The sequence below is a fragment of the Vombatus ursinus genome, unplaced genomic scaffold, assembly GCF_900497805.2.
Source record: "Vombatus ursinus unplaced genomic scaffold, bare-nosed wombat genome assembly UNPS02014798.1, whole genome shotgun sequence".
In the NCBI taxonomy this organism is placed as follows: domain Eukaryota; kingdom Metazoa; phylum Chordata; class Mammalia; order Diprotodontia; family Vombatidae; genus Vombatus; species Vombatus ursinus.
The window spans coordinates 46087093-46099565 of NW_020954576.1; the positions used below are offsets into that span (position 1 = coordinate 46087093).

The 12473-nt window shown below is 35.1% G+C and overlaps 1 protein-coding gene across 1 annotated transcript in view; it reads right to left on the minus strand.

Annotated features, from left to right (window-relative positions):
• Positions 1–12473, minus strand: part of LOC114050009 (C4b-binding protein alpha chain-like) — a 58310-nt gene that overhangs the window by 28277 nt on the left and 17560 nt on the right. Inside the window, exon 5 of the mRNA XM_027871521.1 lies at positions 1092–1286. Within this exon, the coding sequence (XP_027727322.1) occupies positions 1092–1286 (195 nt within the window). The remainder of the gene's footprint in view (positions 1–1091; positions 1287–12473) is intronic.

Below are 12473 nucleotides of genomic sequence, written 5' to 3' on the forward strand. Positions count from 1 at the left end.
GAGAGGAAGAGAGAGAGAGTGCTGCTAGTACCTTCCCTTCTAAGGTGACCTTATATCTGCTTTCTTAATATCTCATTTGTACATTTTATCTACTCTGTTAGAAGGTAAGCTTCTTGAGAGTAGGGACCATTTCATTTTGTCTTTGTCTCCCTAATACCTGACTTATAATGGATTCTTACTAAATACTTACTGAATGAATGGTTGAGTCTATGTATTGATAATCATTTAAGATCAATTGAGCCCCAATAAGGGCCAAAAACCTGAATTAATCTTTTCTCTCTGAGCGAACTAAAAATGCCCCTTCCTGTGTCAGCAGCTACAGGACCAGATGAAACTGACCAGCATTCTTCCTGTTTGTGATCACTAAACACAGGATACCTAGGACGAGACACTCTCTTGAATACTGGGACTTTTCTTATCTTGGACATATCTATGGACATATGTTATGTAGGGGAAACACAGATATCCTGGATCTATAATTTCAATTGACACTTTGACATTCTCCTATTTTATTGTATTTACAACCTATTCAACTAAGAAACTTCCTTTCCCATGCTATATGTTAAAAAACATATGGAGGCTATATTTTTTTGAGTAACCCAGACATCCTGAGTCAGGGTTTAAATGTCCTCCTAAAATTGCTTGATTCAGTCAGAGTTAAAGCTCTGGCTCCATGTACATGTCGCTAACTTAAGGGAATAAACAATATGATATTACTTTTCACTTAGCTTGTTGCCTCTTTAAACAACTTTCAAGTCGACAGTAAGTAGATGATATGAACTGATATTAAACTCAGCTGGTCAAAGGTGGGGGCTACAAATGAAACTAACTGATAACACACCATTTATACAACTATATTTAAAGAAAAGGGATTCACAAAGAGAACTATACAAATATGCAAACCTATCTACAGAGAGTCTTCAAATGTTTATAGTTAACCTTCTTAAGAAATATAACAGCAGTAGTATTAACTTTAAAAACAATAATTAGCATCTTCTTTCATTTTCCAGGAATGCCTAAAGTCATTATTTTTCTAATTTTCTTTTCATGTTTATATGAATCAATGAATCAAATTCATAAAAATGAGTCACCTTTGCATTGAGGGGGAAGGGCACTCCATACTCCATCTCTCATGTTTTCTGTAGTACAATGGATGGATTTCTCTCCAATAAGTGTATGTGGTTCATTACATGTATAAGTCACTGATTGTCCATAATTAAAATAATCTTTAAAATCTCCTGTGTATCTCCCATTGTCGATAGTTGGAGGTGGATGACAGAGAATGACTGAAAAACAAACATACACACAAGTGCAAAGGGAGCTCAATAGTGGTTTGAATAAGGTTTCAGCTTCTTCAAGATTCCTCTCTTCCCTCCTTCCCCTTCTCCCTCTTTCCCTTTTCCTCCCACTCCACCCACAAGGCATTATGACACAGTAGAAAGGCCTCCTCAAAGTCAGGAAGAACTAAATTCTGTTCTCTTCCCTGATGTATACACGCATCCAGAGCAAGTTACTTAACCTCTCAAAGCTCTGAGAAACTCTCTTAGGTTATAAGCATAGAAATCAATAGAGAATCTCATAAAGACAGAAGCAAAAACAGGGAAAAATTCAGAGACACCGTAACATATTATACTATGTATATTATAAAAACAAAATTATGTTATGGTGGAAAATGAACCACAATGAAGAAGAGAATTTTAGAGTCCCTAGAGATTACGAGGCAATAGAAGGGAAAAACAAACAAAAAACTCCAGAATAATTCAAAAGAGAAAAAACTTTGAAAAGATACTAAGATAAAAATGGGGTCAGAAACTAGAGCTTTCAATATTGAATTAAAGACAAATCACAGGTACAAAATTTAGAACACATGATGTAAAGTATCTCCAAAGACGCAGAGGATTTGAAAGAGAGAATGACAGATATGAAACTAAAAAATACAGAAATGGAAGAAAATTTGGTAGAAGAGAAGCAAAAACAAAAGTGGTAACTTTAGAAGAACACATGACTTCTATTACAAGACCTTGAAGATAAGATACACTGAGACAACTAATGTATAACAGTCACCCTAGAAATCAAATAACCTGAATGCCATACTGCAGGAAACTGAACAAGGTAACAAATCTTAAAAAATAATCATCGACAATGTTAATCCTCACATATACTCAGTACTCCTGGCACGCCAGCCTCTATTCTCTGGCAGAGTGGGCATAAATAGACCCACTGTCTTGTGCCTTGGAATACACTTAGGGATCTCCTTTCTTGATTCAGACATTCTACTCTACTCTCCCTCACTCTGTTGCAATAAACATCAGACATTGACCAGTCAAGATGGCAGGGTGTGTGGGAGGGGAGATAAGGAAGAAAATTGGGTGAATCAGGCTTCTGTTTACTTGGAATAGCCCTTGAGTTACAGAAATTCTACCCAGAACATTTATTCTGCCCTCCCTGACTTTGCAAAACCTGGCAGACACCGATGGCTAGAGAAACAAAGAACAGACTGAATTGGGACAGGGCATGGCTGTACCAGACCTTAAGGAAAGGGGACAGAAATCCAGTTAGGGCCAATCCTATCCCTTTAGAAACTACTTGGGGCAATGAAAAAAGTAAATAATTCAATGTGAAGTTTGAAATAGCATTCTGGTCTAGCTCCAAGAGTATACCTACTATCAAAGGGGAAGTAGTCACAAAGTAAGTGACAGGGAATGTGAGAGAAAAAAAAAGCTAAAACCACCAAAGATTTCAAGATGAAGATAATTCAATTAAAAACCTAAACCAACAAAGAAGACATTAAAATTAGAAAGATGCATAATAAAACATTGAAAAAATACAAGCATCTGTAAATGAATATTACTGCTCAAATAAAGTTGAACTAATGCTTGATGGAATCATAGAACCACACCAGGATGTCCTAGAATGGTTCAAAAAACAAATGAAAATCTTAAGAAGTTAGAAGAGAAAATATTAGAAATTTTGTCTTATACAGAAATAATTAGCAGAATAGAAAAACTTGAAGCCATTGTAGTCTCTCCAAAGAAGCAAAAGAGAGAACAATAGATTTGAAATGCAAATATACTGAAGTGGACAGTCTAGAAGAAGATAAGCAAGAGGAAATAATACTAAAAGATACTACAAAAACAAAAACCACTGATTTTGAAGATAGGATTTGCAGAGAGAACAGAAATCAGAAGTCTCCCAGAATATGACAAACTAAAAAAAAAAAAAAAAGCAAAACTCAATACCATAATGCAAGAAATAATAAAACTGTCCAGAACTTTTATGTACAGAAAACAAAGCATCAGTTAATAAGATTGCTTTCAGAAAATAATAGAAAAACCTATGCTTCAAAGTCTAAGACATACAGTGCTTAAATTGAACAATTCCAATGAGAAACAACATATTATTCAAGCAGTCAGGAGAACAGCTTCCAAATATAAAAAAGGAGAGAAAGTTCAAATTTCTGTAAGAGTATTCTGCAACTACTAGAAACCCCAAAAGGCATCAGAATAATATAATTTGAAAAGCAAAGGAGGTCAAGATGCAACCCCAAAATAACATACCTTACAAACCTGAGCTTAATCAGAAATGTAAAAAACATTTATGTTTAACAAGGAAATAATTTAAACTATTCTTGCAAAAAAAAGATATGAAAAAATAATTTGATTTGCCAACACTTGGGGGTAGAGTCAAGATGGTGCAGTGAGAGGTAGACATTTTGTCTTTTCCACTTCATATATTTCTCCATGATGACCTAGAAAACATGCCAAACCAATTTCTGATTGGGAAAGCCAAGAAAAAGTCACAATGAGTCAGTTTTTCCAGCCCAGGGAAGCTTAGGAAGATAGATAGAAAGGACTGAAGACCTACAGTAGGAGTTGGTCAAGTGCACAGTGCAGTAGCAGTAGCATGGTAGGAGGAAGAAACATCACAGGACTGCGGCAGCAGCAGGAATGGGGAGCAGTATAGCTCCCAAGGATGGTAAAGGGACTGAAGATTCAGGCAGAAAGACAATGCAGGGGATTCCTGTACTATCACTGGGAGCAGGAATGGATGCCATATGGCAGCTCTGTTGCTAATTACCCTGTTCTAGATGACAGTTCCTGGGAGGAGAAGAGCAGTCACGGTCACGAGGGAGCAGGGGTTCTACCTACGTAAGGAGCAAGGAACAAGTTCCTGAGCCATAGCTGTGTGACTCGAAGCCCAAGAGCAAAGGAGGGATTCAGTTTTCACCTTTAACCTTATACATAAGTTTGCAGTAGAATAAAACAGGACAGGACCAAAACCAAGGGGAAGTCAACAGTTCAATCACACTGAACCTGCAGAACCTTCCAGAATGCTAACTGTGACTCAGTGTCCAGCAGCAGTCTACGAAAACTCAATTACACATAAGCCAACAAAGCCAAATTGGGTCAGGAATTTGCAGACCAGGAAGGCAGACCTCTACCCAGATCACACCATTTTGGAAGCACCAAAAACTTACAATTCCCCAGACTTAGTTGTGAAAACAGGAGATAAAAAGACTCAGGCCAGACTCCAGGAGTGAGCATAGCTCAACACTGTAAAGTCCAAAGTCAAGAAGTAGGCTGGAAAAAATGAGCAAACAAACAAACAAAAAGAACCTGGATGCAAAAAAGTTGCTATGGTGACAGGAAAGCTCAAGACACAAACTTAGAAGAAGAAAACTTGAAAACATCTACAAGCAAAGTCTAAGAGGAAAAAAAATGCAGACTGGACACAAGCTCAACAAGAATTCCTAGAAAAGTTAAGAGATTTTTAAAAAGAGCAAAAATAAAATTTTAAATCAAATGAGAGTACTAGAAGAAAAATTGGGAAAAAGAAAAGATCACTGTGCAAGGAAACTATAAAAAGAGAATTAACAGCTTGGCAAAAGAGGCACAAAAGTACTGAAGGAATTCATAAAAGATCAGAACTGATGAGGGGCAAAGCCAAGATGGCATATTAGAGTCAGAAACACAGCTGAACTCTCTCAATATTCCCCTCTAAACAACTTTAAAGTAACACTTCAAATCAAATTTTGAAGTGGCAGAGTCAACAAAGGGTAATCCTGAGACATTTTCCCAGCCAAATAAGCTTAAGAGGTCTGTAGGAGTGATCTGTGACATCAGGTTGGAAGTCTGTCCACAGCTGCCACATATGTGGCAGCAGCAACTGCCACAGCAGCTTCAGGAGCTCTCAGCTCAGAGAACATAAGGGGGTCAGACAACCATTCAAAAAGAGATTCCAGGGCACCTGTTGCTGGTGCTGGGTATGGGGTCTGGTACTGACTGGCAACAGTATTGCCTATACTGGGTTGCAGTTCCAGGGTAGAGAGGAATGCATGTGGTTGGTCCCAGAGGAGCAGGGACCCTGGTTACAGTTCCAGGGCAAAGAGGAGTGCTAGTGCTTCTGTCTAGAGGGGAGCAGAGTTCCTTTTTGGGTAAAAAAAAACAGAGTACAGACCATGAGAGTGGTGACGAAAACTCTTCCCAGATCATACCACTTTGGAAGCATCAAAAAACTTGCAGATCCCCAGAACTAACTCTGAAAACAGCAGCATGAAAAAGCCTGAAGCTTAGGACAGTACCTCTTCACCCTCAAATGAGCAAAGTCCAACTTTAACATAAAGTTCAAAGTCAATAAATAGGTTGGAAAGATGGGCGAACAGCAAAAAAAGAACCTGATCACAAAAAGCTACTATGGTGGCAGGGAAGACCAAAATAAAAACTCAGAAGAAGACAGTAATGCAAAATAGCTATAAACAAAACCTCAAAGAAAAAATGCTAATTGGACATAAATTCAACAAGAATTCCTGGAAGAGTTAAAGAAAGAGATAAAAGTGGTAGATGAAAAATTGGAAAAAGAAATGAGAGTGATGTAAAAAAACTATGAAAAGAGAATTGATAGCTTGATAAAAGAGACACAAAAAAATACAGAAGAAAATAACACCTTAAAAAATAGACTTGATCTAATGGTAAAAGAGGCACAAAAATTCACTGAAGAGAACTCCTCAAAAAGCAGAATTGGCCAAATGGAAAAAGAGGTACAAATGCTTACTGAAGAAAATAATTTCTTAAAAATCATAAATGGGTAACTGGAAGCTAATACTCCAGGAGACATAAAGAAACAATAAAACAAAGTCAAAAGAATGAAAAAAAGAAGAAAATTTGAAATATCTCACTTGGAAAACAACTGATTTGGAAAATAGATCAAGAAGAGACAATTTAAAGAATTACTGAAATATCTGAAAGCCATGATCAAAAAAAGAGCCTAGACATCAATATTTCAAGAAACTATAATGATATCTTAGATCTAGAGGGTAAAATATAAATTGAAAAATTCACCAATAACCTCCTGAAAGAGATCCCAAAATGAAATATCCAGGAATATCATAGCCAAATTTCAGAATTCCCAAATCAAAGAGGAAATATTTCAAGCAGCCAGAAAGAAACAATTTAAATATCATGAAGCCACAGTAAAGATCACATAAGATTTAGTGGCTTCCACATTAAAGGATCAGAGGCCTTGGAATATGACATTCTGGAAGGCAAAGGAGCTAGGTTACAACCAAAAATAACCTACCCAATAAAACTTAATATAATCCTTTAGGGGAAAATGGATGTTTAATGAAATAGAGAATTTTCAAACATTCTTGACTAAAAGACCAGGACTGAATAGAAAATTTGACACTGAAACACAACACTCAGATGCAGAAAAAGCTTTTGACAAAATACAATAGCCATTCCTATTAAAAACACTAGCGAACATAGGAATAAATGTAATTTTCCTTAAAATAGTAAATAGTATCTACCTAAAACCATCAGCAAGCATTATCTATAATGGGGATAATCTAGACGCTTTCCTAATAAGATCAGAGGTGAAACAAGAATGCCCATTATCTCCACTATTATTCAGTATTGTACTAGAAATGTTAGCTTTAGCAATAAGAGAAGAAAAGAAATTGAAGGAATTGGAATAGGCAATGAGGAAACAAAACTATCACTCTTTGCAGATGATAAGATGGTATAGTTAGAGAATCCTAGAGAATCAATTTAAAATTATTTGAAATAATTAACAACTTTAGCAAAGTTGCAGGATATAAAATAAACCCACATAAATCATCAATATTTCTATATATTACCAACAAATCCCAGCAGCAAGAGATAGAAAGAAAAATTCCATTTAAAATAACTATAGACAATATAAAATATTTAGGAGTCTACCTGCTAAGATAAAACCAGTTAAACTATACGAACACAATTACAAAAATCTTTTCACACAAACAAATTCACATCTAAACAACTGGGAAAATATCAATTACTCATGGGTAGGCAGAGCTAATATAATAAAAATGACAATTATACCTACATTAACTTTCTTATTTAGTGCCATACCAATCAAACTACCAAAAATTATTTTATAGAGCTAGAAAAAATAATAACAAAATTCATCTGGAAGAACAAAGGTCAAGAATATCAAGGTAATTAATAAAAAATGCAAAGTAAGGTAGCTTAGCCATACCAGATCTAAAACTATATAATAAATATATATAATATATATTATATATATATAATATATAATATTATATATATTATAGCAGCAATCATCAAAACTATTTGTTACTGGCTAAAAATAGAATGGTGGATCAGTGGAATAGGTTAGGTACACAAGACACAATAGTAAATTACTATAGTAACCTACTGTTTGAGAAACCCAAAGACTCCAGCTTCTAGCATAAGAACTCACTATTTGACAAAAAGTGGGGAAACTGGAACATGGTATGGCAGAAACTAGGCATAGACCAACATCTCACACTACATACCAAGATAAAGTCAAAATGGATACATGCTTTAAATTTTAGATATAAAGGGAGATAACATAAGCAAATTAGGAGATAAAAGAATAGTTTACCTGCCAGATCAATGGAGAAGGAAAGAATTTATGACCAAACAAGAGAGAGAGAACATATGAAATGCAAAATGGATAATTTTGATTACATTAAGTCAAAAAGTTTTTGCACAAACAAAGCCAATGCAACCCAGATAAGAAGGAAAGCAAAAAGCTGGGAAGCCAATGTTTCTGATAAAGGCCTCATTTCTAAAATATATAGAGAACTGAGTCAAATTTATAAGAATACAAGACATTCCCCAGTTGATAAATGGTTAAAGGATATAAACAGGCAGTTTTCAGATGAAGAAATTAAAGCTATATATATAGTCATATAAAAAATGCTGTAAATCACTACTAACTAGAGAAAGGCAAATCAAAACAATTCTGAGGTACCACATAACACCTATCAGAATGGCTAATATAACAAAACAAGAAAATAATAAATGTTGGAGAAGATGTGGGAAAATTGGAACACTAATGCATTGTTGGCGCAGTTGTGAACTGATCCAACCATTCTGGAGAGCAATTTGGAACTATGCCCAAAGGGCTATAAAAATGTGCATGCCCTTTGACCCAGCAATAGCCCTTCTAGAGCTGTATCCCAGAGAGATCATAAAAATGGGAAAAGGATCCACATGTACATAAATATTGATAGTAGTTCTTTTTGTAGTGGCAAAGAATTGGAAATTGAGGGGACGCCCTTCAATTGAGAAATGGCTGAACCAGTTGTGATATATGAGTACAATGGAATACTATTGTGCTATAAGAAAAGATGAGCAAGCTGATTTCAGAAAAACCTGGAATGATTTACATGAGCTGATGCTGAGTGAAGTGAGCAGAACCAGGAGAACATTGTACACAGTAACAGCAACACTGTGCAATGATCAACTATGATAGATTTAACTCTTCTCAGCAATACAACGATCCAAGACAATTCCAAAAGACTTGATGGAAAATGCTATCCACATCCAGAGAAAGAACTATAGATTGTGAATGCATATCAAAGCATACTATTTTCACTTGTTTTTTGGTTTTTCTTTCTCGTGGTTTTCCCTTTTTGTTCTGATTCTTCTTTTACAACATGACTAATGTGGAAATATATTTAATATGACTGTACATCTATAACCTATATCAGACTGCTTGCAGTCTTGGGGAAGGGGTGGGAAGGGAGGGAGGGAGAGAGAAAAACTTGGAAATCAAAATCATATAAAAGTGAATGTTGAGAACTATTTTCACATGTAATTGGAAAATTTTTTAAAAATTTTATTAAGTAGGGAAAAACACAACACAGCATAAATATAATGATCCAAAATAATTCCAAAGGACTTATGATGAAAAATGCTACCCACTTACAAAGAAAGAAATGATGAAGTCTGAATGCATATTGAAGCATACTGTAAACAAAACTTACTATTCTTGGTTTTTGGGGTTTTTTTGGTCTGTTTTCTTTTATAACATGGCTAATATGGAAATGTTTTGCAAGACTATACATTTATAATCTATATTAAATCAATTGCCCTCTCAAGGAAAAGGGAGGGGAGGGAGAGAGGGAAAGAATTTGAAAATCAAAAATTTTAAAAAATGTTAAAAATTTTTGTTTACATATAATTGAGAAAAAATAAAATAAAAATTAAATGAGAAAAAAGGAACACAAGATTCAAGAGAAACATAAAAAGGTAAACATGAAAGAGTAATCATAAGGGACTCAAAATTAAACTGTTTACATTCCTACCTAGGAAGATGATTCATGGAACTCCTAAGAACTTTATCATTATTAGGGCAGTTAAAATGAGTTTACATAGTCAGAGGGAATGGGTATGAGTAGATGTTGAAATGATCTCCCCCCAAAAAAATGAAGGGACAAAAAAGAGGAGTATATTGGGAGGAGGAAAGGAAAAGGGAGAATGAGGAAAATTTTCTCACATAAAAGAGGTGCACAAGGAAGAGCTTTTACAGTGAAGGAGGAAATGGTGGGGTGGGGGAGACAGGAAGTATTTAAACTTCATTCTTGTCAGAATTGGTTCAAAAAGGGAAGAAGATATAAACATATTCAGATGTGTATAGAAATCCATCTTACCTAACAGGGAAATAAGAGGGAAAGGGAATAAATGAGAAGAGGAAGGATGATGAAAGGGAGGGCAGATTAAGGGATGCAGTGATCAGAAACAAAATGGACTTTTGAGGAGGGACAGGACAAAAAGAGAGAGAAAAGAACAACCGGGCAAGGGCACAGTAATCACAGGTGTGAATGTGAATGGGATTAGCTCAGTCACAAAAAGGCAGCAGAGAGAGTGGGTTAGAAGCCAGTGTGCAACACTATGTTGTTTACAAGAGGTACATTTGAAACAGAAAGACATATACAGGGTAAAATGAAAGGCTGGAGCAGAATTTAAGATGCTTCAGCTGAAGTAAAAAAGGCGGAGGTAGCGATCATGATCTCAGCCAAACCAAAAGCAAAAGCAGATCTAATTAAAAGAGATAATCAGGGAAACTACATTTTGCTAAAAGGTACCACAGACAACGAAGTAATAGCAAAAAATTATATATCAGGTTTCTCTGATAAAAGCCTCTTTTCTCAAATAGATAGAGAACTGAGTCAAACTTATAAAAATAAGAGCCATTCCCCAGGTGATAAATGGTCAAAGGATATGAACAGACAGTTTTAAGAAGAAGAAATCAAAGCTATCAATAGTCACAGGAAAAAGAAAATGCTCTAAATCCCTACTGATTAGAGAAATGCAAATTAAAACAACTCTGAGGTATCACCATACACCTATCAGAAGTGATGAATTCTGGAGGGGATGAGGGAAAATAGGTACACTAATGAAGTGTTGGTGGAACAGGGAACTGGTCCAGTCATTCTGGAGAATGACTTAAAACTGTGCCCAAAGAAGTTTAAAACTGTGCAGACCCCTTAACCCAGCAATACAATTACTAGGTCTGTATCCCAGAGTTCAAAGAAAAAAGAAAAGGACCTATGTGTACAAAAATATTTATACCAACTATTTTTGTGTTTGCAAAGAATTGGAAATCAAGGGGATGTTCATCAATTGGGAGCAATGTTGTAACGATGATCAACTGTGAAACAGTTGGCTACTCTGATCAATACAATGATTCAAGACAGTTCCAAAGGACTCATGATGAAAAAATGCTATCCACCTCCAGAAAGAGAACTGATGAACAATGACTACAGACTGAAGTATAATTGTCTCACCTGTTTTGTTTTATTTTTAACTTTTGCAATATGGCTAATAGGGTAACAGGTTTTGCATGATTTCACATGTAGAATTGATATCATATTGTTTACTTTTTCAGTGGTTATGGGAGGGGGTCAGAGGGAGGAAGAGAATTTGGAACTCAAAATTTAAAAAGAAAATAATGTTTAAAAATAAATAATTTTTTTCAAATATCAGAACTGACCAAATTGTAAAAGAGGTACAAAACCTCACTGAAGAAAATAATTCCTTAAAAATTAGAATCGACCAAATGGAAGCTAATGACTCCATGACACATTAAGAAGCCATAAAGTCAAAAGACTTAAAAAAAATAGAAGAAAATGTGAAATCTGTTATTTGATAAACAGCCAACTTGGAAAATAGCTCAAGGAGAGATAATTTAAGAATCAGTGGGCTAACTGAAAGTCATGAACAAAAAAAAAGCCTAGACATCATATTTCCAGAAATTATAAGGAAAACTACCCATATATCTTAGAGCTAGAAGGTGAAGTAAAAAATGAAAGAATACGCCGCTCTTGAAAGAAATCTCCAAATGAAAACTCCCAGGAATATTACAGCCAAAATCCAGAATTTCCAGGTCAAGGAGAAAAAACTGAAGGTAGCCAGAAAGAAAGAATTAAAATACTATGGAGTCACAGTCAAGATAAAATAATATTTAGCAGTTACCACTATAAAGGAATGGAGGGCTTGGAAGATGATATTCTGGAAAGCTAGGATTACAACAAAGAATAACCTACCCAGCAAAATTGAGTATAATCAGACGGGGGAAATGAATATTTAATGAAAGAGAGGCACTGATCAGCTTTATTGCATTTCCCCTCCTCTTTTTGCTCCTCTGTTTTAAAAATTCTTTGTTCTAGGAAGGGAAAGGAGAAATAGAGAAATCTAGACAATGTAAAACCAAAAGATAACAGAACACTATTAAAAACTGGATTGTATCCCAAAATTACATGCCCTGTAAACATACCCATTATTTGAAAATGGAAAAACGAACCTCAAAGACCAATAAAATCTGAAAGAAATTATCAATGAAAATCCACAAGAAATCCCTCCAAGCAATACCAAAGGAAATCCAAACTGATTGAATGATATGACTAACAAAATTAGTAATAGATTCTCTGACTACTTTTTCCTTTAATTAAAATTTAATATAGACATAGAGATAATAATAAGATTTGTAATCCATCTGACATATAATGTATAACAGAAACTTTAAAAACTAGAGTTTGGAATAAAGATGTATATTTCAACGATCAATATCAGTGGGTAAAGAACATTTTAAAATACTGAAAAGGCATTTACATAGATGAGAAAAATAACAAGAGTGAGGGGCAAGGGCAAGGTGCTGACATT